This window comes from Apodemus sylvaticus, chromosome 3 (genome assembly GCF_947179515.1).
Source record: "Apodemus sylvaticus chromosome 3, mApoSyl1.1, whole genome shotgun sequence".
Classification (NCBI taxonomy): Eukaryota; Metazoa; Chordata; class Mammalia; order Rodentia; family Muridae; genus Apodemus; species Apodemus sylvaticus.
The window spans coordinates 126,961,584-126,987,645 of record NC_067474.1 but is presented as its reverse complement, the minus strand read 5'-3'; the positions used below and the strand labels follow the sequence as shown (position 1 = coordinate 126,987,645).

The 26,062-nt window shown below is 42.3% G+C and overlaps 1 protein-coding gene across 1 annotated transcript in view; it reads right to left on the bottom strand.

Moving 5' to 3' along the window:
* Agbl4 (AGBL carboxypeptidase 4) overlaps positions 1 to 26,062 on the bottom strand; it is a 1,251,089-nt gene that overhangs the window by 46,441 nt on the left and 1,178,586 nt on the right. Inside the window, exons 10-11 of the mRNA XM_052175823.1 lie at positions 2,743 to 2,895; positions 594 to 756 (exon numbers count right to left, since the gene is read on the bottom strand). Of these exons, the coding sequence (XP_052031783.1) occupies positions 594 to 756; positions 2,743 to 2,895 (316 nt within the window). The remainder of the gene's footprint in view (positions 1 to 593; positions 757 to 2,742; positions 2,896 to 26,062) is intronic.

Here is a 26,062-nt window from a genome sequence, read left to right as displayed (position 1 = left end):
ATCAAGCAAGGTAGAAAGTAGCCCCAGTTTTCACCATGGTAAACTTAAGACAATCTTTTTAGAAGCTGCAGTTTATCAAAAGTAGGGTGGTAGATGTAAAAGGTGGGGGGTGGGTAGGTGGAGCAGGGAAGATGGAAGGTCAGAAGAAAAGAGAAAAGGGGTGAGAAGAAAAATAAGAGGGAGGGAGGGGAGAGAAGAAAGGTGGAAAGGAGAGAAGAAAGGCAAAGAAAATGGTGAGTAAAGAGAATGTGAGGGAGCAGAAGCTAGGACGTGCAGGTGTGGTGGTACCTGGGAAAGACAGAGATGCAGAAGCAGTGGGAAGGACATGGGCCCTGGGGCCTAAGGAAGATTTGGGGCCTAGAAGCAGGAGGTAAGATTTCTAGGTCCATATGAAGGTCCTGGGAAGATCATAGACAAACCAAACAGAACAGAGACACCACCAATAGAATCTTCCACATTCCTCCTCACCCCAGAGTCTAGCACTTTCCTTAGCTGGCAATCAAACTCGGACCTACCTAGAAAATCCTCCCAAGTTTGATGCTCCCAGCTAGATGAAGGCTGATCTAGATATAGTGGGGATCTGGCAAGGATACAGGCTTCTTCAGTGTAGGGCACTGCAGCTGTAGTACCCCCAATGATGTAGCTGTAGAAGGAAACCTCTAGGGTATAGCAGTATGATGTGTGATCCAGAAGCCCGCCAAGGAAGCGCCGGCCAGTTCCTGCTTTCACAGCATCCCGGTTGAAGGATGTGCTAGTCTGTGAAAGATAGAGTTGGGAAGAGACAGAGAATCAGACCTGGATGGCTCACACTAGCTTTTAGATGATGAACAAACCGTATGCCTCTAGTTCTTAGCTTCCTCATCTGATAAGTGGGATCTGCTTTACCATCTCGGTTAGTGTGAGAACTGGTTAGTCAACAAATATAATTGAAAGCATCCATCAGGGTTCCTGGGGCACAGCTTCCTGTAAGAATCTGAGTGGGACTGGAGAAGGAGTGAAAAGCAGATAGGGGCACATACACTATTCTATGATCATAGTCAGAATTAAACGTTCAACTTCATGATACTATTCCCACAGTGGTGGTCTCATGTTTTAGTTTTAAAAGAACCCGGTGAAATAGGTGTTCATGCTTCATTTCTCTGTAGATGAGGAAACTGAGGCTCACAAATGTACAGGTAAGCAAATCAGTATAGATATGAAACCTGGACTTAGTGGTTCCAGGCATCTCTATGTTCCCCATCTCATTAGAGAGAAGTGAGTTCATGTCCAACATAAGACTGGGAGATCAAGGATGCTCCTTTTGTACAATGTTGACAGCACCTGTTAGGGTAAGCAAAGAAGGAAGCAGACTCGACTTAGGTCTTCTGTTCAGACACATAAGTTTTGCTTCCCACTATTTGACAGCTATCAGCTGCCCTCAGTTTTCCTGTCTGTGTAGTAGAACTGAAGGAAAGTCTAACAGGTTATAGAATCTCCAGTGCAAAGACTTTGAAATCTATGTGGTAAAACATAACTCTCCCATTTTGGAGGCAGTTCTTGAGAGAGAAGAGACAAGAATGGGACTGGGATAGATGGCCTTGAGGGCAGCCCAGAGCTCCCAAGGAAACTGGGATACAGAAACATTACCAGAACCAGAGCCAAGGCCCACATGATGTCTGTTCTGTATATCCAGGAAGCTTAACTCCTGTGAGCACCTCAGACCTATGGCACACCTTCCAACAAAATAGAGGCTACAGCTCCTCTGAAATTACCACTGTTGCAAAGGCTCTGCAGGTTCCTACACAAACAAATGCTTTTGTCTCATAGTTGCTAATGGGCAGGTACCTGTTTAATTCTATATCCTGAATTCTAGATGACTTTGCAATAGATCCTCAACTTTTCTGGTCCAAAGGATTCTCTTGGATATAAAAAAGGACTGTGCTAAACAACCTCCAAACCTCCTTTCCCCACCTGTCATCCAAAGACTGCAATTCACAATGCATCTTACCACATACAGAAATTCATCATCCTCACTAATGTCCAGCCTGAAGCAATGAGCAGGTGAGTTCTCAGCTCATCAACTTCAAAAATTGCCATGACCTCTGTGGGCCTCTTCCCAACTGCCACATGGCAATAACAAGGCCCAGAGATTTAGTATCAAAACAAAGGAACAATGAGCAAAACCATCCCAATATCCAATCAGTGCATGCTGATGTCTCTCCTCAACTTCTCTCTCTGCTCCTTTCTGATGTTGCTTTGTGCTACACAGTTTATAATTTCCTCCTCCCAGCCTATCCCACCCACCTTGGATGTCTCTGAAGGTTGTTGAGGTCTCTTCTGCCTGCAAGGGACTTTCATATCTATAGCTGCATATGTCTTCCCAGGAAGCAGTAGTGCAGGCCAGGTAAAAAGAAATATACTCACCAATTACTGACAAAGAAATTGGGGCCAAGAAAGTCATGGAAGATGAGAATGGTGGGTGTATAATGCCTTGAGCAGACAGATTGTTCTCCCGCTGGAAGAACTTGGGCAAGTGAAAACAGACCACAGGCTAGGCAGGAAACCAGCAGACTACTTGATAGGTATTTTTGCTTTGTTAATGTTGGAGTCAGACACACTAAACAAACACTAGGTGACCAGACAGGCCAAATAATACCCTGTCAGGCCAAATGAAAATGAACCTGAAGGAGAAGGACGTGTGGCAGGAAGAGGTACTGAGGCATTCTGGGGTTGGGACTGGCTACCTGAGAACTTAGCACTTACATAGGAGAAGTCCTCGGCATTCTGGCAAAGGAGTTTTGGAAAAATGGACTGCCTTTGGAACCGTTCCTCATCCTCAAAGATATTGCCATACATGAAGCCATTCATCATGGTGGAGTGGGCGTGGATGTCAATATAGAACTCCAGGCTTGTTTTCTGTTGAAAGAAAGAATAACAAATGAGAAGGCTGGGCTGGCAGAGCTGCCTTAAAGGAGGCCACACTGCGCACAACCTTTCTAGCTGGCTTCTTCTTCTTTTTCCCTGTCAATAGAGTTGGCAGCTATTTGCAGTGTGATTGGAGGGCAGAAGACAGACGAGGATCAATTTCTGTTCATTTTTAACTAATGTCTCCTCAGTGCCAGGAAACGTTACTGGTAGCATCTGTCTTTTAGAAGTCTCCAAGAAGTGAGGGGTTTGTTGTATTTTCAACTAAGTTACTTACATAGAACATGATTAGGCATTTTGAGAAGTTATTATCTGACTAATAAGAAATACCTTCCAGGAAATCATTGTGTTTAAATTGGGCATTCCTGTGATTTTTGTCTTAACTTCCATTTCTAACTAAAGAGTCTGGGGGTAAATGGTGCTCCTACTTTGAGCCTCAGGATTAAAAAAAAAAAAAAACCTTTCTTTTAATTTTAAAGTTACAATTACTTTTCCTACCTCCTAAGTCTCCCATATATCTCTCCCTGCTATCTTTCAAATTCATATTCTGTTTTTACATTAATTGTCATTTCTTGCATACATATATGTATTTGTGTGCTTTTCCCCATGGAAGACCATTTCTCTTACTCCAAAGATACCTTAGTTGCCTGTAGTTATTTGTATAGGAGAAAAGTCATTGCCCTGGTTCACTTTGGCATGTCTGTTGTCCTTGTCCAGCTCATGTTTAGGCAGCCATGTCGGTGAGTCTTTATGGGGTAGCTGCTGATATTACTAGGAGACACAATCTCTCAGAAAATGCCCTGATCCTCTGGCTCTTCAAATCTTTCTGCCCCCTCTTCTGCTATTCCCTGAGCATTAAGTGTTGGAATGTTTCGTGGAAGTATCCACTGGGACTCCATGACTCTGAATTTTGATTGGTCGTGGTTTTCTATAATGGTCTCCATCTGTTGCAAAGAGAAATTTCCTTGATGAGGGAGAGTTTAGGACTACATTGCTCTGTGGGTAATTGGGACAAATATATTTAGTGTGTATTTTGGAAGTGGTGGCTATAGTGACTTCACCAGCCCTAGATAATAATTGGGGTGGGGGTATTTTGAATCTGAGAAATATGTATTTTGGCGCTTAGAGTTATATTAGGAAGCAAACCTAGGAGTAAGAATTGTCATTATTTCATGTGTATCCTAGGCATGTTAGTCTCCATTCTAGAAGCTTTATTCATGATGTCTTAATTAGCTCTTTCATTTAACCTTTTGTCACAATGTCTTATCTTTTCCCCAATAACAAAGGAACAGTTTCTGGTTGGGGAGTCTTTGTAATCTGTAAATGACATTGCTGAGACTGTCTGCTTACACGGTTAAGATACTTCTTAACTTGATATGGCATTATTTATTAAATTCCCTGAAAGTGGAGAGTTGTCTATAAGGACTTAGTGTCTATAAGTACAGGATGCTCAGGACTATCAGCAGAATGACGGTACAAAAGACACCAGGAGATGACACCAGGTACCACGACAGACTAACAGAAACTAGAGGACTTTTAGTACATTAAATTGTCAGTGTCTCTCTAATATAATGATTCTCCTCTTTTTACATGTCATATAATAATAATTGTAATTATTATTATATGACATGTAATTATTATTATTATTATTATTATTATTATTACAAAGACCTAAATGTGAAAAATATTTGCCTTAGCTTACAGAATAATAGGACTAATGCCCAGGACTCTTTCTTTACTCTTGAGAAAACTGACTTGTCATTAGCCATAACACTAGCCATATTGGTCACCTAGCCATCTTCATTCTGGTTTGTAGTCCTGGTAGTAGAGAAGAGGAAGTCCACATGTGGGAGGATTCACCCTCCTTGGGACACTTTCTAATGAAGTTACTTCCAAATAAAATTCATGTTGCTTCTAGAATGTGGGCTTGATGGCTGTCATTTCATTTGCCTCAGAGTTGGAGTGAAGAATTATGTCTTGCTGAGCTCCTGGCTCTCTGGGTAGCATGCACTCTCTTCTGAGAGCAACAAGATGCAGTTCTCTGTGTGATATTAAACTCATCATTTTAGGCTTTGGAGGAGGAATACGCAATGATCCAACAGGAGCCCCATAAAAGTCATCTTTGGAATTTTATTTTCTTCAATTGTCTGTCTTTTCCTCTGAGCTTATGATGAGCTGCAGAGGAAAGGAAGAGGTAGACAGATGATTTGAGAAATGTGTGAGGAAAAACTACAATTTATATCTCTTACTGCAATTTTTATCAGAGACAGAGAAGCCATGGAAACCAGTCCCTTTGACCTGTCTCTGATCAGATCATAGTGGAGACATTTGTGCTGGGCTGGCTGGCAAGCCAGTGACGGAGAAAGGATTAGGGCCAGGTCCCACTGACAGCCACTTTGGTATCATATGAGTTGTCCTACAAATCTCACATTCTTACACTGGGTGGCTAATGTGACTTCACTTTAAATTACCAGCAGGTGAATTTTCATTGATTGACACATATGGTTCAGAGGTTAAAAGTCATGTAATATTTTACAGTGGAAAATATCCCTTCTACCCCATCCTGCAATCAAACATACAGTATTTCTATCAGGTCAGCACGAATTCTTCCAGAGGCAGTCCGTGTATAAACAAGGAAATAGTGTTCACATTGCAAAGTGGTAACACCTTAATCTTATTGTTCAGGTCTTTTCTTTTTTTTCTTTCCTTCTATGCCTTAGGAGTATGTTTTTTTTATTTTCCAACAAAATGTTGCTTCATTCTTTTTCACAGCTAATCAACTCCCTCCCTGATGGACACATAAGGTCCCACTGACAGATGAGGTAGACAGATGATTTGAGAAAAGTTTCCAGTCTTTTTCTGTTACTTTTTTTCTGTGCTTTGATGATGGACTTTGCATACACAACAGTTTATACATTTACAAGCATGTAGCGGATACAGTTATATGCTTGATTCACAGAAATGGAATCACTAAGATCACATGCATACACACACACACACACACACACACATGCACACACATATATACACACACATACAAATGCAATTCTAATAAATACTGGCAGGTTCCCTTAGAAAATCTGATACACTCCCAACAGTGTATCAGGACCTAATCACCTTGACAGCATTGGTACATTTTTACTTTTTGAAATTTATCATTTTGATGGGTAGAAAGTGATATCTAAGATTAGTTTTAATGTGAATTTCTGTTAGTGCAATTATCTTTTATTATCTAGTTAAACTTCTTTTCATATGTGTAAGAATTATTTGCATTTTCAGTGAAATGATTGCTCATTTTCTTTGCCCATTTTAGAATTAAATTACTAGGCTCTCTCTCTCTCTCTCTCTCTCTCTCTCTCTCTCTCTCTGTGTGTGTGTGTGTGAGACTTATTGATTTATAAGAAGCTGCATATTACACAAATTCACTCTTTTGGTTTATATAAAATATTTTGTCATTCTTTTCTTTTTATATTACTTTTACTAGAACCACCCCTCCATGAAAGAACTTTTAAATATTTTTTTTCCTTAATGTAATCGCATTTATTATCTTTTTCATTTGGAAGTTCTGACATGACTTCTTTCATTGTTTCTTTTGTCTCCTGTTCCTTTGCTTACCTTTAAGTATTTTCATTTGAGTTTAGATGCGTCAGTTGGTATGAAAGAGGAGGGGGTGCAAAGGAATAACTAACACCAGGGATGTTTGAAAAAGCTGTACAGAACTTATTATTCACTAGGAATATTATTTATATGTTTGTATGTATGTATGCATATATGTATGTATCTATGTTCATTTAAAGGAGTTTAACTGGAATCATCCAGTGCTAGACTTGAGATACTCTCTTGAAGTTGTTGGTTCGGGTGTCCTGAAGACTCCCAAAATCATATAGGCTATTGTCGTTGCTCTTGGCCGCCCACAAGAACTTGATGGTGAGATTCTATTGCTGAAGGCACCAAACATTTTGAACACACGACATGGAGAAACCAAGCTGTAAGCTTTGCCCCTGTTGGACAGCTTTCCTAGTACCAGAACATGCTATGTAGGCTGCTGAAGGAAAATATCACCACCTTCGTACCCAGCTGTGAGTACTGTGAGTTACAATATGACCATCACAGTAATGTTATGAAGGTAGCCACTGTTTTTTGATTGGATTTGAGGTTCACTTCACATAAGGAAATACATGCACAGTACTTGACAAGAACCTATGCTTGAGCAGCTCTCAAGGGTGAACCACATTTAATTATTCTGCTCTTTCTTTTCTTTCTTTCTTTCTTTCTTTCTTTCTTTCTTTCTTTCTTTCTTTCTTTCTTTCTTTCTTTCTTTCTTTCTTTCTTCTTTTTTTTTTTTTTTGACTTTTCAAGATGAGGTTTCTTTGTGTAGCCCTGGCTGTCCCGGAACTCACTCTGTAGACCAGGCAGGTCCTGAACTCAGAGATCTGCCCGCCTCAGCCTTCAGAGTGTGCCTCCACTGCTGGCTTTATTCTGCTGTTTCTAAAAGTCTCCAACTTCCCACTGAATTCCTAGCTCTGTACTCTGAGATTAGTGCAGTTCTCAGACCTCATCATAGAAATATTTTTTTGTGGAGTCAGGAGTTATTGGTTGAGGAACTCACAATTGGCCAGTGTGAAAAGAATAAATGCCTGGGATGCTCAACCACAAAAAGGGCCTCTATATCACTCCCAGCTATCCCGGACATTTAGGAACCATTAATGAAGAGGGGCCAGTAAGACTGTAAGAGCCAAAGGTTGGGAAGGAGTAGAGCAAAACAGTGTCATCTGTAGTTAGGAACTCCCAGCAGCTTAGTTACCTGCCCAAGACCATACAAGATCAAAGCAGTTAACACCCTAGCGTGGACAGGGAAGGAAGCATCAGTTTTCTTTAATAGCATAGGTCACCCATGTTCCAGTGGATGGCCCTACATCCAAGAGAGTATGGGCAGTACAAATTGAATTCAGTGTGTTATTAAAAAAGGAAAGAGGGAATGAGAAGGTGTGGGAGGATTTAGGAGAAGAGTCAGTGGTGAGTATGATCAAAATACATTAAATGCACGCATGAAATTGTTAATAAAAATATTATAGACATAAATGGAAAATAATGGTGAATGGATGAGACACAAAGAGCCTTCATTACGCTTTTCATTAATTCTTTCATTATCAATTAATGTAACTCACTCATTTTCTATGTAGTTTCTTGGCTGGGCCTTGATGGCCTGTACTTGTTAGTCAGTCTAGGTGATAGACGGGATTTCCTATGATTTCCTTGGAGAGGGACCCAGGTCTGATTCAAATTTTCATCTTCTCTTGATCAGTCAGTCTACTCTTATAATCACTTCTTAATAGAGTCCCTTGCTGTTTTAAAGTGGCCTTTTCATGAGCAAACACTTCTGTGGATCTAGTTCAGACAGCCCCTCAGTTCTTTATTGCTTACAGGACAGAGACCCAGCCCTGGTCTCCAGTTCCTCATTACTTACAGGACAGAGATCCAATCCCGTGGATATGCTTTAAGACCCCTGCATGATCTGGTCCCTCATCAGAATCAGCCCTCATCATTTTCTGCTACATGGAGCTACCCAGAGAACCTTGAACCACTGGGTCCATCATCTTTATCTCTGAACCCACACACACTATTCCTCTGCCTGGATACTGTCTCTACATTTTTACCTAGTTAACTCTTCCCAACCTTGAAATGTAAGGCATAAGCTGAACAGGTGCTTGCCTGTCCTGTTTTCTTTTTCGGGGGGAGGGGACAAGGAAGACAGTTCCCACTTTCTCTTCCTATTCAGGTGGAATCAAACAGGATGCAGGCAACAAAGGACACTGCCATGATGGGGCAGGCCATTAGATTTGCATACAGTCAACCACATTCTCCTACTTTATGGAAAGTACTTGTAAAAATTATAGGGCCATAAGAAAAAAAAGAAGCCTACTGTCAGGTCCCAAAGGAATTCGGGGACAAGTCTTACTCAGCACCTGTGGCTCACCCAGCCCCGCACTTCTCATCCCGCGTCTCTCCTGAGCAGGGACAGGCATCCCGTTCCCAGCTTATCTTTGCTGTGCAGCTCAGCCATTTTGACTACATGCTTCTTCGGGCCCCATGCATCCTGTTTGCTCTCTTTCCCTTCTTTTATTCTTTAACTCTCTCTCTCTCTTTCATGGCCCACTTCAGTCTGGACCCTTCACATCTATAATAAAAATTTTCTCTTAAACCACACCTAGGAGCACTCCTGTTGTGTTTCACTCACCCATGTCCCTGAATCAATACTTACATAAAAGTGGCCGGGAGGCCTGCATCTGGCTGCCATGCCAGGAATGTGAACCGTGAGTATGTCACAGTCACTAAAAATAGGGAATTGTTTTAGACGCTAGTATTATTCATTTTGATTAGTACAAAATCTTGGTTTAGAATGCTTTGTTTTGCTGCATATGATGGTGGTACACACCTGTCATCCCAGATACTTAAGAGGTGGGGCTGTGAGGATCACAAATTTGGGGCCAGCACAGGCAACTGAGGGAACTATTGTCTAAAAATGAAAAGAGGAGAGAGAGAGAGAGAGAGAGAGAGAGAGAGAGAGAGAGAGAGAGAGAGAGAGAGAGAGAGAGAGAGAGAGAGAGAGACAAGGCTCTGGGTTTAATTCCTAGTAGTGTACCATCTCCCCAAAGACCTTATTTTGTGCCTCTGGCTAAGTGATTAGTCCCCTCCATGATCTTGTAATTCTTTATTTCCATCTCTCACTTGGATGTGAGATCTTTGAGGGAGGAATCATATATTATAAATTTTATAAAACCCACAGGATCAGAACTAATGCTAGTATAGAGACTGTTATTAAAGCTCAATGAAGGAAGAAATGAGAAACCAGTTCATGAATGGACAAGTGAATTAATGAATGACAGAATGCTTCTTCAAGTTTATGTGGGGGTCTTTTTTTCCCTGGTTTAGCAATCAAATGTCTTAGTTCTGTGGCCATGCTACAAAGAGCAAGGGATCTGTCGCAGATGCGGGCCCTTAATTATAACTTGGGAATGAGAACAGAAGTAGGCGAAGGGACATCTCTGTTCTTTCCTTCCAAACTTAAGAACCTTAATTAAAACCAAGTGATGAAGGGCTGTCCCCTCTCCAGCAGCCAACAGCTCATCCTGCAATCAGGGGCCTAAAGAGTAAATTAAAATCAGTGCCAATAAAATTAAAACTACCTCGGGGCATATTTGCAACATAATTTAGTGTGGAGTTCATTTTGTTTTGGACACAAGGGAGGAACTGAGTTTTCATTCTGCATTCTGAGCTGCTTTGTCTCAGTCTGCACAAGCCAAAGTCTGAGCTTGGTACTCTGACACCGTGTTGAATCCTTCACACTGGGGACTTCTTTAGTGTTTATCACATATTCAGTCAAATGGAGAAAGACCTAGGGAGCTAGGGTTCTGGAAGGGCAAAGGGGCTTTAGTTGAGAAGGGGTTGGATTTGGGCAATGATAGACTGAGAAGGGTGAATTCTGTTAACATTCCTGTTTAGCAGATGGAGGAACAAAGCGTGAGATGGGAACCTAGGAGACTGACAAGGCTCCTTTCTGTTTTTTCTGTCCTCAGAAACTTGCAATCTAGCAAGCAATTGCTCGATCATAGCCAAGCATGCGATCAGAGCCAAGCATGTGGCACAAAGGCTCCTTCCCCTCTACGCTGAAGAACTACATGTGTAGGCATGACTGGCCCCAGATACTCAAGGAGACTTTGAGGTGAGTGTGTGCACAGAATGAGTGACAAGTGTTCCAGAACACCCTGACAACTTCCCAGCTAAGATTCAGTCCCAAGATGTTATTCTTGTACTCAGGCCAACAAACAACCAACAACTAAAATACTTAAAATCAGTTGACATATCTTCCAGTTAGTTATTTTAAAGGTGGAAATCTTTCTGAAAGTTGGAAATTTTAAAGACTACTTACTAGCCAAGCAGCTGGACACATTGGTACACACCTGTAGCATAAGGTATAAGGGTCATTAGAGACCAGGTTTGAAACCTGCTTGGCCAAGGTGTCAAGGGCATGTCTCAGAAGACAGTCAAATGAACCAAACAGTACCAAGGCCTTCTACTTGTGTGGCATAACTTTCTGAATTGGCATGGTGATGTCTTTCTTTGTTAGGCATGTCATGAACATGACGGAACATTTTCTGCTACAAAGGGCAAGAAAGGTCACATAAGAAAAGCCGGCAGCCAGACTCAGGATCCATAGAGCTAGGCCTTAGGACTCTATCTCCTGCTCTCCCTGTTTCACACTACCAGTCTAGCAGAGCCTCCTGCATCTTCTTAGGTGCTCTTACACCCTCTGGCTCAGGCATCCCTTCCATTGCCATGTGGGAACACCTTGTTCCTGATTAATGTTCAACCCTAATGGTCTTTTGACAGACAAGTCCCCTGAAAGCTATCAGTTACTAGTACCTTCCTCTGAAGTCTTAAAGGGTCTTTAAAGTCTTTTCACTCAAATACTCATTAATTAATTAATTAATTAATAGGTCTTTGAGAAAATTTTGTATGAATTTCTTATGTGCTAGGTGTCATCATAAGACCTGGGGGGGGTGTAAATAAAACAGATGGACTTGTACCAGGTGGGGATCACAGCCACAGTCAGCAGGTAGGCAAGGGAGTGGCTGCCCGCTGTGCATGTTAGGGCTGTGCTAAGATGAGCCACTGGGGAGCTACTGAGGGTATAATAACACAGACTTACTACATGCTGGACACTTATCAGTGCTCACACAAACTTATCAGACAGAAACACTGCTTAAAAATGAGGGAACTCAGGAACAGAATGCAAATCACATGCAGAGGGAGTCCCACATCACACAGTGATAACCGGCAGACCTCAAGCCTCCTCGGGCTCCAGAACCCATGTTTTCACTGACCCCCATACCACAGACACTGTTGCCATTCATGGAGTACTTCCTAGGTTTGGTCGTGTCATCACTCTTATACAAGTGTTGCTGTCAAATGGGAAACTGAGGCAAAAGGAACTTGCAAGTGATAATGCTGAGAAATTCCCCAAGTCTTGCTGACCAGGGACTGAAATTTTAATCTCAAGTTATCCCAAACAGTCCAGCCTCTGCATCTGTAAGCTCCTTTTGTCTCAGAAGAATAAACTCATGACCAGGGTAATCTGTGAGCATGATGTTTTCCAGTAGGGGAAATGTCCCAGTCACAGCAAGATGAGAAGGAAGCCCCCCTTTTTCCTACCTATAATTTGTCTCTTACTGTCTAGCTTTCCTTAGAAGTGAAGTGAGACTTGCGTGTTCCTGCACACACTACATCCTCTTTCTAAGGATCTAGGGAGGCCTATGCCTGGCTGGGCAAGAAAGAAGAGACTGATTCTGCTTCCATTTTCCTCCTTTACCCCTACGTCTGGAAAAAGAAGCATAGAGGAAGTGGGCTTGGCACTGAGGGGGGTGGGTTTGTACCATGGCATCAAGGTTAGGTAGGACCTCCTCATTTCTGCTCTCTCCACATGGTGGCCCCAGTGATGGCCATGGCAATGACAATGCTCACAGAAGGGCATCCTGGAGGCAGAGTGATTCAGATGGCTCAGAGACTGGACCCTCAGTGTCAGTTCTACAAAGGTGGTGCCTGATGATTTGTAGAATCAGTTTCCTTTTCAGATTCTATGTTTGCCCCATGGAAACTGAAAACAAAATTCCTAATACACACAGGATTGCGTGAAGTTAAATGGGGTTTTAATGGATTCAATGGCTATCAAAATGTCTACAAGTTTGTAGACTCTCAGTATGGTCTTTTCAATTACACAGCGATGGTACAGGCAGATGCTGTGCTTGGCACAGGGCTTATGGCCTGCTTGGAGCTTAAATCCTTGTCGGAAAGATGGACATTTTGCCTGAAGTTGCACGTATGATGACAGTTTGGAGGAGCAAGGGAGAGGAGCAAGTGCTGCAGCGACAGCGTAGAGAGGAGCGTGTGGCTCCACCTTAGATAAGTGCACATGTTTTTCTTTTTCAATAGGAAATCTATTGACAATAACAAGTATCTTGAACGTTTATATAGTTTGTAAGCCATTCTCACAACAATTAGCTCATATTGTTCACTCTCAACAATCCACAAAGGAAATAGATCATGATCTGAGCAAGAGCCCCAGAGACTGTGGTTCACAAAGATCTCCTAGGGCTGAGCTGCAATTCTAACTCAGATCTCATTATATCTGAAGCCTCTGCTTCACTCTCCCCTGTGGGGACCACCCTGCATGCAGAGAGAGTGCCAGGATTGTCTTTGGGAGGCTGCAGTTTGAGTGGGAAGATGAAGCAAAAATAATCAAGGAACCTTAAGCTGAAAGGGGACTGGGCCATAATGTATAAGCCCATGAGAGCTAAGGAACATTTTAACTTGATAATTAAAAGTTAATGTTGCTTCATTAAAAACCAAAGGGTGATGAAACTAAGGCACCTTTGGGCACATATTAAACACTCAATAAATAGACATGGCCTTGATCCTTGGGGATATCTACTGCAGGAGGCTGTCAGCTAATCCAGAGGGGTAAGGATAGATGTCTAACTACTGGGTTATAGGTCCTGGGTCCTGGTACAGAGTACGCTCTTGGAAAATGTTTCTTCTTCTTCTTCTTCTTCTCCTTCTTCTTCTTCTTCTTCTTCTTCTTCTTCTTCTTCTTCTTCTTCTTCTTCTTCTTCTTCTTCTTCTTCCTCCTCCTCATCCCCCTCCTCCTCCTCCTCCTCCTCCTCCTCCTCCCCTTCTCCTCCAACTCCTTATCCTTCTCCTCCTCCTCTTCCTCCCCTCCTCCTCCCCTCCTCTTCTTCCTCCTCTTCCTCCTCCTTTTTCTTCTCCTCTTTTTCCTCCTCCTTCCTTCTCCTCCTGCTCCTTCCTCCTCCTCCTCCCTCTCCTCCTCCTCTTCTTCTTCCTAGTCTTATTCTTACTCTCACTCTTATTTTTCCTGGCAAATTCATCTTGACTTTCCATCTAGCCTGCTCTGAGAACACAGAGACATTTCCCTCTTTGGTCTTCAATTTCAGCTTATTTAAGACAAGCTTTGTTGACAGGCTTAGGACACGTTTTTCTAGCATGTTTCAGGTGTCCTCTATTTGTCAAATGTTTGATTTTCTTATTGCATTTCTCCACCTCCATCCCCAGGCCTTTAACTGGGGACAAGCAGTGCTACCCTCCCCAATCTTCTCTTTTTCAAGACAAAACTGCAGAATTCATTTCCTTGGCAAGAGCTGTGGGGAAAGCCTGGTGCAGGAAGGCTGGTCAGCCATATTCATACTACTGTAGCCTTTCCACTTGGCAGAGCACATGTTACCACTTTTCAAGGAAATATTCAAAGTGCCAGCATTTGGGCTTTGTTTTTTTTAAAATACAATCTCAAGTGTTTTCATAAGTACTTATTTATTATTTTTGTTTGTATGAATATGGGCTTCTACGTGAGTTTATGTAAACCATCCATGTACATGCAGGAACCTGCAAAGCCAAAAGGGGGAGTCAGCTACTGTGGAGCTGGAGTTACTGGTGGTTGAGATCTGCCTGGTGGGTTCTGGGAACCAAGCCTGGGTCTTCACGAGTAGTAAGAGTACTCCTGTTCCCCGGGCCATCTCACCAGCCCTTGCAATGGTGGACTTTACCCTGGGAAAATTGAGATGACTCCTACCTGCTTCCTTCAGAGCAAGCTGGAGAAGAGGAGAAGGGAGCAGAAGAGCAAAGTCAGGGATCCTGTGTCTGTCCCTTTATTCTTCCTTCCCCTTCTTTCTTTCCTCCTTGCTCATTGTGTTTCTTTCTTCTCTCTTTACTTTTCTTCACTCCTTTTTGACGCTTTTCCCCATACCTCTCACCCTCCATCCCACATTCTACAGTGCCATTTGGGGACTCAGAAGAGTGGACACAAGCCTTTCAGCTACTGTTATGAGGGAAGTATATTAAGACTCAGGAGAAAGTGTGGCTAATGAGTGAGTGTTCTGGAAAAACTTTACAGAGGAAATAGCTTCTTGAGCCACATAGAGTTGGAGGAGAAGGTGTTCACCAAGTTGGGATGAGGAAAGGATCCTTCTGTGGAAAGAAAATAGCCCGAACATCTCTCAAGTTTTTGATTTCAGATGGAGAGTCCACTCATCTTACAAGTCAGAGTTGGATGTGTGCCTCCTCCCCACTTGTCTTAGTTTGTATTGGGCTGCTCTAACAGAATACCTGAGGCCAGACAGTGTATGAAGAACAGGCAGTCATTTCTCATATCCCTTCTTGCTATGTCTTCACGAGAGAAAGATAAGGGCCCAGCTAAGGATAAACGCTGCTTCCATGTGGCAGAAGAGAAGAGCAGACTAAGCCCACTCTGCCAGCTACTTTTATAGGATCACTAACCCTCCAGAGGGCAGAGCTTTTGTGGTTTAAATACATGCCAGAGACACTCATATCCCAACACAGTCATACTGGGGGCTGAGTTTCCAAATCCTGAGTTTAGGAGGATACAGTCCAATCAAAGCTGAATTTGTTTGCAGTTAGGACATGGTGTGATCAGATATTCTACAGTCATGGGTTATGTTATTTGGATCCCCAAAGAAACAAGCTTATTTTTTCCCCAAATATGGCAATTTGAACGAGAGGCACATTTCCCCCATATAGTCATATGTTTTCTATAAAAATAGAGAACTTTCTCATTATAGTTAAGCAGAAGCATAGCACATCTTTCTTAGAATATCAAAACAGAAGGTTTTTTAAAAAAAAAAAAAACCAAATACCTGAAGACATATTCTCAGATATCTGTGTCACCTACTAGAAGAGTTATACATAGGGGCTGGAGGCATCCACTCCCTCTGAGAAGCCTTTGGATTGTTACTTACTGTTCTACTCAGCCAGAAAGTAGCAAGGACTGAATAAGCTCTGGTGAGAGCTGACCAAGGGTCAGAGAAGGTTTTGTCAACAAATCTACCTTTATCTCTTGATTTGAAGGGAAACCCTTTCACCCACCTCCATATAAATACTTTTGCCAATGGGATGTTCTGGTTGTCTCTCTACCTTTTCAGGTTGTTTAGTGTTCCCTTCCCCTGTGCCCCACTTTTGACACATGAAATAGTATCAAAATCTTAAACGCCTTGTTCACAATAATCTTATCAAGTTTATATCTTCCCAAGGTTACAGTGTATGACAAGGTCAAAACTAAATCTTGTCCCCATAGACAAGTTCTCCTTACTGTATATTTTTGTAACAATTACCTAATCTTTGGCCTGATCTTAAGGGGGAGAGAAAGGGTATCTTATCAACATATGTAACATGAATTCCCCATATGAAGACCATGTCCTTGATGACCTGCCACCATCTCCAGCCTCAGCCTCTGCTGGTTGCTAGTGAGTACCTAGGCTTTCATCATCCCAAATTAAGAACATCCGAGGTATTCCATGCTTCTATATGTCCCACATAGCCTTGCTTCTGTTGCTGCCAGGAATGCTTTGTCCTATCTAAATCCCCCTAAAAACAAATGTGAACCCTTTGCTGGAGGGCTGACTCCTGGGTGTGGCTTAGCACGCATCTTCTCTTATTGTTATTTGATTCTCCACCTTTAGCATACGTAGGTCACCATTTCACTATTATTTACTTGTGTGTCTCTTTTCTTCAGGGGATTAATCACCCCTCAATTTTTTTTCTGGTCAGCTTCTAGCACAGTGTTGGACACACAGTGGGTGCTGAGGGAATCCTTGACAAATGCATAAATGCTTGCGTTCACAGTGAGGGAGAAAATATCTGTTCAGAAGTGATGCTAATCTAGCTCATCTGTGCAAATGCTGTCATGGGAGAGGGAGGAGGGAGGGCAGACATGAAGGGAAATAAAGGGTAAACCTTCCTTTCCTATTCTCCCTGGGTTCTATCTCCTCTACTTTTAATCTTTCCTTGCTATTGGGACAAAAATAAAGAGCACGGTACAAGCAAAGCTGTATTTTCTGTTTATTGCCACCAGGTTAATAACAGTAATGGTGCGAGAAGAAAATGAGGTGTTACATAAAATCCTGCATTGCAGATTCTGCTGCCAATGTAAAGAACTCAATAAAGTGTAGAACGTTAATCATGAAGATAAAAATCACACAGCAGCTTCCCACAGCCTCCTAGAGCCTTAAGACAAAATAGTCGTGGGGAAAAGAGAGATGAGCGAGGAGTATTATCAGGCATTGAGAGTGTTGTTTGGTTCCCCCTCCCCTTCTCTAAAAATAAAAATGGAAGAAGCTGCTTCTCATCTACTTCCAAGACACCTTGTATGAGTGTCTGTATTCCCTGGAGAAAATGCTCAAACTTCTGGCAGTGGATTTGCTCATTCTTTGCAAAAATTGATTTGTTTAGAAAAAAAATTAAATCCCTGTCTTTTAGGTAACTCAGTGACATATAAGCCTGGAGGAGCAGTCTCTAAAAAATGAAAGGAAGCTTTGGGTGAAGGCAAAGAAGTAGTGATGGTAAAAATCCCTGACATATGGCTGACTTGTGCCTTGGGAACAAGATCAGGGCAGGAAGGAGAGTACAGTCCTTTGCTAACTCAGAGAATTCTGGGACACGACCTCAGAGCCTCCGGTCCAGCCTTCTTCAAATAAGGACTTGTTCTTAGTGATATCCAAAGACCTGTCTGTCTTTGACCCTGGGACTCAGAGGTTACCAGTGACTGGGCTCTTGACAATGGCTTCTGTGGTTTGGAACTACTGTGTTGTCTACCAGCTGCCTCCTGTTTCTTCTCAGAATGCCCCCTTTCTTCACCTACCACTCAAACCCACTCTGCACTGTATAACTGAGCATTCTATTTATAACAGAGGGAATTTCATGCTCACCCTGAGGACTGTGCCTCTATTTCTAAAAGACAGCCTGAGCAAGGACCATGCAAAGGGAATGGCTTCAGGCTGGAGAGCCAGACTTCAGTCCTGCGAATCTGAAGGACTTGCTTCTGCCTCAAACCTCAGTCCTTTATCAGTAGAACAAAAGTGACAGTGAGCTCACTCACATCACAGGGCTGGCACGCATTAAATAATTTAGTGCATACCTAAGTGTATAAAAATTAGCAGGTGTTCAGTATGATTTTCTGATACCATAATTATTCAGGAGTAATTAAAAGGGGTGGGGGAGCACATCCCAGGGCTATACAGTAGTCACTTGTGACAATTTAAGCTAATTGAAATCAACTTTTAAAAATCACAGTTCCTTGGTTGTACTAAAGCTACCTGTGAGTGCTCAACAGAAACTTCAGTGTCACTGCTAAGGGGTGTTAACATGTTACAGAAAGTTCTACAGTTCTTCTAGGGTCTTAACAGTGAGAAGCAGTGGATAAACATTTAAAACATGCCTCCAGACACCCATACTTGCACAAACACACTTGCAACACCCATAGAGACATGCACATCACAGGATACTCAGTGGCAATACACTTCATCACCAACAAAGAATAATCTCAAATCCTGACTGGGTCAACTCACCAAACACAGTGTGTTGGTAGTTCACACTACACCTTACACCACTTAGCCCTTACTGCAACCTTCAGAGGAGGCACTGTCTTCATCTCATTGATTCTAATACTGAGGTCCAGAGTGGTTGAATAACATGATTGTCACAAAGCTTGGAAGTAACACAATAGGACTCCTACCCTACTGTGAAACTCTGCTTCTGAAGCAGTCTTTAGAGGTGAGTGACTTCCACAACAAACTCTATATAAACTTTGCTAAAGACAGAGCAGTTTGGACATGCCTAAGGCTTTCCTGGAAGTTTGTAACTCAGTTACAGAACCTACAGAATTCAATGGCATTGGCTCCAATTTCAGGCTGAAAAGTGTTTTAGATCATGGAACGTGGAGTGTGGAGTGTCAGAGCCATGTAGGACCAGCTTAAGTCTTATGGAAAATCCTGAGAACTACTTGGATTGGGAAAAAGACATAAAATTCCAAAAATGAGAGAGAGAGAAAGAGAGAGAGAGAGAGAGAGAGAGAGAGAGAGAGAGAGAGAGAGAGAGAGAGATTAAATCACATCAACCAGACCATCAGTGGTCTTTTCTTTTTATCTCTTTTATGGCATGGGCTCTTGAAATTGCATGCTGGTCAGTAGTGAGCTATAGGAGCAAGGAACAGATGTGATAAGTACTGTGACTATGGCTCTTTTAAGACAGAGACCATCTTTGAATATAAACAGCACAGTTAGAGAATCAGGAGACTGGATGGGTGGGTGGATGGATGGATGGATGGATGGATGGATGGATAGATGGATGGATAGATGTATAGACTGACAGAGCAGTCACTAGACAGGCATAGAACAATACTGAACAGAGACTTCTATTCTTGCTTCTAATAGAGTTTTACTTTGATCTAGTAGAAGGCTAGTATTCTGATTTATTATAAGTTTTATTTTTCATATATACCAGATATATAGACAACATCTAGCCTTAAGACCATCCTCAGTAAATGTTCGGGTAAAAAAAAAAAAAAAACCACCTGAGAAAGCAAAGGTAGATAATAATAATCCTTCACATTTGTATGGTACTTTGTAATATATAAAAAGATTTCACATGCAATATCACATTTAATCCCTCATCTAATCTTCCGAGGCTGCCATTATGATCCTCATCTTATTGGTGGGGGACTCTTGGCTCAGAGAAGTGAAGTGACTTGCTTGGGGTTATATAATGAAGCCAATGGATCAGATAAACTGGCAGGTCAGATAGAGACTGATAACTAGACAGATGCAGGCAGACAGGGACAAGACAGATGACACCATGACAAAGATAAATGAAGGAGACAAATGAAGATGGATGGAAGGATTCTGAGAGAGCCTTCAGTCTCTCCTCCTTCATTTTATCCTTTACCCATGGATGGCAATAACTTTCCCAAGTGCAAATTTGGTCATCTCATTCCTCCACTAGCTGAACTTCTACTGCTATCCTAAACCCTAGAGGATAATTTCCTAGCATAAAGTCGTCACAATCTGGGTCTCCTCATTTCCCTGGCCTGCTGCCCCACTGCTATTCCATAATGCCATTCAGAAGCTAGTGCTCAATTCTCCATAGCCTTATTCTCAGAACCCCTTGCTACATTCCTGCTCCTCCCTCATTGAGACCCCTTTGCTGACTTGTAGTTGCCTGGGCATCTCCTACTTATCTTTAAGGCCTCAGTGTTGCTGTGGCATCCTTTTGGAAGCCTTTCTTTGCTCATTCTTCCAGATTGTGTCAATTGTCCTCTGAGATCACCCCTATGATAGGTCACTGGAATGAACAAGATTAGCCGACACTTTGAAGCAGGACATGAATTGAAACTAATTCCTCCACCTGCCAGCTGCAAGACTCGAGCAAGCCATATACTCTATCAGCCTTTGTTTCCTCATACTGTGATAATTCTATTATCTGCCTAAGTACTGCTTTTGGAGTACTAATACAGCTTTAAAAAAATGGCCTTGGGTAGCATTTGGCCAGCATGTTGAAGCTGGCATTGCCAGTGTAGTATGATCAATAAACCATGATACCCCAGTGTTCGGCCTGCCTCTCACATTGCACTGTGAGCTGCTTGGAGCTGAAGCCTGCCAGACCCAACTCATCTCTGCATCCTTGGGAGCTCCATGACTAATAATTGGCAGGCGATTACTAAATGCTGGTATGAATCACTCTTCCTGCCCACTTGAGCCACTGTTTACAGTGGGTGGACTTCACGACTCTAGAATCATGCCCTGCAGGATCCTGTGGACTCATCAGCAAGATGGGGGTAGCTGAGAAGCAAAATAGGGGTGCAGCCCTGGAGGTAGCAGTGAAGAAGCAAATTGCTTAAGTCTATATTCCAGAGTAAGATAGACAATTTGTATGAATTGTAAGGATACAATTGTAATAACTTATACAGAGCAATTTTGCCATTGACCTCAAAGTCCCCAGATCTGTACTAGGTCATCTTCATGACTTGGCAGGGCTAAGATATTCATTATAATTTCTTTCCAAATTTTATTTCCCCAGTGAATTCAGCAAGTCTTCAGAATTCTCTTCCTTCCCTCTTATTTTCTCTCCCACATTCTTTTTCTTTTGTACTCCAGCCTGAAGGTGAAGCACTCACTTTCCTCCAGGTCTCCAGACACATCCTGGAAGCAGGTGCTCACCCAGTGCAACTAAACAGTTCTCAACACATTCAGGACCAAGAACTCAGCCCCAGACAGAGGAGCAGGGGCTGTCAGCTGGGCCTAAGCCAACAGCATTTCCTCCTTGACTGCCAGGGAGTCAACCAGGTCATAAAACCTCACTGTAAGCTGGGCCAGGTCCCTCATTGGCATTCTGCTCAGAGCCATTGCCATTTCCAAGGCTCCACAGCTCTGTCAGCTACCCTGGTATCTGTGTGTGAAAAGCAGACAGGCTGCCCAGCCCTCTGGCAGCCTGATAAATGGCAGAAAAAGCAGTTCAGTGCTCCTTGGCAGAGGCTTAGGGCTCAGGGCTGCCAGGAAGGTTGTGAAGGAGGGTGTTTCTGTGTCAAGCGGCCTGACTTGCAGATCAGGGAGCTTGAAAAGTGGGAGGAGAAGGAGGTAAGGACATGAGGAGGGGCCTGGACCAGGCCACGCCCACCCTGCCACACAAGCATCTTGAGTGTTGTACTGCCTGTGGGGCTGCTGGGGAAATTCCTTTCATTCTCTTTCCCTCTTCCATAAAATGGAAAGGTAATAGTGAACTACACACAGTGAGAACTAATTGTGAGAGTTAATTCAAATGAAGGGCTTTTTACATTAGTGCTAGCCTTGGCGAGTGTTCACCATGTTATAAACCCAGCAGTCTTTCCCATGGCGTGAGGATATCAGGCTGCTTGGTATGGGACATCTAACTGAACTTTTCACATAAACCAGGGCTGTGGGTATTATCTTCATTTTAAAGATAGGTGTTTTTTGTTTGTTTGTTTGTTTGTTTGTTTGTTTTTTGGAGAGGGTGCTTGAGTGTGTCTAAGGTCAAGAGTAAAGGGTAGAAAGATTTGAAAGCCTTTTGCATATCTTTGGCCACTAATTGAAAAAGTTTAAGAATATGTTGTGTGGGGCTGGAGAGATGGCTTGGTAGTTAAGAGTACTGACTGCTTTTCTAGAGGTCCTGCGTTCAATGCTCAGCAACCACATGGTGGCTCACAACCATCTGTAATGGGATCTGATGCCCGCTTCTGATGTGTCTGAAGATAGTTACAGTGTATTCACATAAATAAAATAAATAAATAAATCTTAAAAAAAGAATACTTTGTGTGTTTCCTAAGGTCTATATGAGACTATTTCTGCTGGTTTTAGGGAAGAGAGAGAGAGAGAGAGAGAGAGAGAGAGAGAGAGAGAGAGAGAGAGAGAGAGAGAGAGAGAAGCTCCCTAGTCAGAAATGAACAAAAACTCAAGAAAAAGAAATTAACCCACTTACTTTGAAGTTTAAGTGCTACAACATTACACAACAGAGAAAAAAGTAAACTTGGAGGTTTAGAGACCAGGAGCTGTTTTGATTCTCAGTGACAGAGAAGGAAGGTGGCCTGGTAGCTTGGGGCAATCAAATGTGCCAAGGTTGCTGAGGAATGAGCCCAACAGCTAGGACTCCATACCTCGTAGAGACCAGCTGCCTAGTCAAGTGGAGTAGAGCACGTTCATTCAACAAATAGTTACAAAGCACCTGCCATGCCAGCTTATATGACTCCATCATAAATCTTAATGACAGTTATACCCTCAGGTCCAGTGTGAGCTAGAATCTAACAATCCTATGGAGGGTGACAGAGTCCTGCATAAAGGATTCAAGAGTTGGGGGAAGGAAGGCCAGACCACAGGGACAGCTGAGCTGAGAGGCTTCCGTGAGTGCTATCTACACAGACAGTGTCTCCTGAAGCCAGGCCGAGACTGTCTCAGTGCAAAGCTCAAAGTCAACAACACCTTGGGGATCCCACCACCCACCCACAGATACTGGCCATTAGGAACATCTAGTAGACACAGACACATCTGGGTACAGCTGGCTGGCCAAAGAGATGACTAAACAGCAGTGGTTTTATTTTATTGCATACAATTTTTAATCAAATAAAGTATTCTTTGACATTTTCATACGTGTACAGAATGTACTCTAAGTATTCTCACTTCTGACAACCTCCTTTTCCTTCTAATAAATGTGTGTCCCACATTCATGCCTCTTTATTTTATGACTGAGTTTAACCAAGGCCATCTGTGTGACCAGTGGAGCCTGGTGGGCTCACCAGTGCTACACAGCTGAAGATGCTAAGTCACCCTCTCCCAGAACCTTTCAGAAGCCAATACTTCAGCAGGGAAGAACAGGGCCAAATCACTCTTTCCCCCATCAGGAAGTGATTGAGCAATGATGTTTTTATGCACTATTAATACTGCTAGTCAGAAACACACTGAATTCAATTTTCCTAAGCTTAATAGAACTTAAATGAATTGTGTCTTTAAAATAATGTTTCCTCACAAGACACAATATTTCCTGAAAAATATTTCTAAGGTTAAAAAGAAAATGAGATTATGAGACACAGTGAGAGACTGGGATCATTACACTTGTGAAGGGGCTAGCTAAGCAACTTCAGGTCACACAGGCAGTCTGTGATACAACTGGAATTGGAAACTTCAACAAATCTGATTTGTGTGTGTGTTCCCAAACCAACAGGTTAGTTTCAAAATCAGAAATTGTAATACTGCTTGAGGTCGGGGATACTGATTCCCCCTGAAGTTCTTTTACGGTTGAGAATAGTTTTAGCTATCCTGAGTTTTTTCTTATTCCAGATGAATTTGAGAATTGCTCTTTCTAAGTCTATGAAGAATTGAGTTGGGATTTTGATGGGCATTACATTGAATCTGTAAATTGCTTTTGGCAAGATGGCCATTTTTACTATATTAATCCTGCCAATCCAAGAGCAAAGAAGATTTTTCCATCTTCTGAGGTATTCTTGGATTTCTTTCTTCAAAGACTTGAAGTTCCTGTCATACAGCTCTTTCACTTGTTTGGTTAGAGTTACACCAAGATACTTTATATTGTCTGTGGCTATTGTGAAGGGTGTCATTTCCCTAATTTCTTTCTCAGCCTGTTTATCCTTTGAGTATAGGAAGGCTACTGATTTGCTTGAGTTAATTTTATAACCAGCCACCTTGCTGAAGTTGTTTATCAGCTGTAGGAGTTCTCTGGTGAAGTTTTTTGGGTCACTTAAGTATACTATCATATCATCTGCAATTGTGTTAAAAGCTGCATGGTATTGGTACAGTGACAGGCAAGTAGATCAGTGGAATAGAATTGAAGATCCAGAAATGAACCCACAGAATTATGGTCACTTGATCTTTGATAAAGGAGCTACAACCATCCAGTGGAAAAAAGATAGCCTCTTCAACAAATGGTGCCAGTTCAACTGGAGGTCAGCATGCAAAAGAATGCAAATTGATCCATTCTTATCTCCTTGTACTAAGCTCAACTCCAAGTGGCTCAAGAACCTCTACATAAAACCAGACACACTGAAACTAATAGAAAAAAAAAACTGGGGAAGACTCTTGAGGACATGGGCACAGGGGAAAATGTCCTCAACAGAACACCAATAGCTTATGCTCTAAGATCACCTCATAAAACTACAAATTTTCTGTAAGGCAAAGGACATTGTCAAAAGGACAAAATGGCAACCAACAAATTGGGAAAAGATCTTTACCAACACTACATCTGACAGAGGGCTTATATCCAAGATATACAAAGAACTCAAGAATGTAGACTCCAGAGAGTCAAATATGCCCCTTAACAAATGGAGTACAGAGCTAAACAAAGAATTTTCTCCTGAGGAATATTGAGTGGCCGAGAAGCACCTAAAGAAATGTTCAACATCCTTAGTCATCAGGGAAATGCATATCAAAACAACCCTGAAATTTCACCTCACACCAGTCAGAATGGCTAAGATCAAAAAAAGTCAGGAGAAAACAAGTGCTGGCAAGAATGTGAAGAAAGAGGAACACTCCTCCACTGTTGGTGGGGTTGCAAGCATACTACCACTCTGGAAGTCAGTCTGGTGGTTCCTCAGAAAACTGGGAATGATACTTCCAGAGGACCCTGCTATACCACTCCTGGGCATATACCCAGAGGATTCCCCAGCATGTAATAAGGATACATGCTCCACTATGTTCATAGCAGCCATATTTATAATAGCCAGAAGCTGAAAAGAACCCAGATGTCCATCAGTGGAGGAATGGATACAGAAAATGTGGTATATATACACAATGGAGTACTATTCAGCCATTAGAAACAATGAATTCATGAAATTTTTAGACAAATGGATGGAACTGGAGAACATCATCCTAAGTGAGTTAACCCAGTCTCAAAAGAACACTCATGGTATGCACTTACTGATAAATGGATATTAGCCTAGAAGCCTGGAATACCCAAGACAAAATGCACATATCAAATGATGCCCAAGAGGGAAGGAATGGCCCCTGGTCCTAGAAAAGCTCAGTGCAGCAGTGTAGGGGAATACCAGGACAGGGAAGGGGAACGGGGGAGGAAAGAGGGTGTATGGGACTTTTGGGGAGGGGGGATCCAGGAAAGGGAAAATCACTTGAAATGTAAATAAAGAATATAGGGGGGGGAGGGGAGGAAGATCAGAAACTGGGTTCACAGAAGCAAGTACCTGTCCTGATGCCAGCCTGAGATTCAGCAACAAGACAATTTTGGCTCAGTTGATCTTTGTTTCAGACTATTCTTTCCTGTCTGTGATGAGGGAATACCCTATTATAGCTATGTTTATTAAGAATCCACAGACTTTGACCTTGGCTATGGGACAGACTTTATCAATGGAACGTGAGTGCTCATGGCATTTGGTACTTCTGTGGGTAGGTGCTTTCAGTGGACTTGGGTTCCCATCCTCTACTGTAAAAGTAACATATCCCCAGTCAAGGGCAAAACCTTATCCTGGAACCCAGATGAGATGGCACACAGGCCTGAGCCAAGCCACAGAGCTGTGGCTGACTCACCCACAGCCCTCTTATAGTATGGGCATGAAATAAAGTTTTAATATGTAACCTGCCAAGCTGTTGAGCTCATTTGTCACCACAGCACAAAACCAACTAATACAGTACAATTCCTTGTAGATATATCTGTTTCATTTTCCGGATTCCCAAAGTATTTTTGCCTCTAGTTGTGCAATAACTGAGTTCAGGCCACAAAATGAGTGGGTATATTTATGACTATTAAGTACTAATACAGAAGAAAT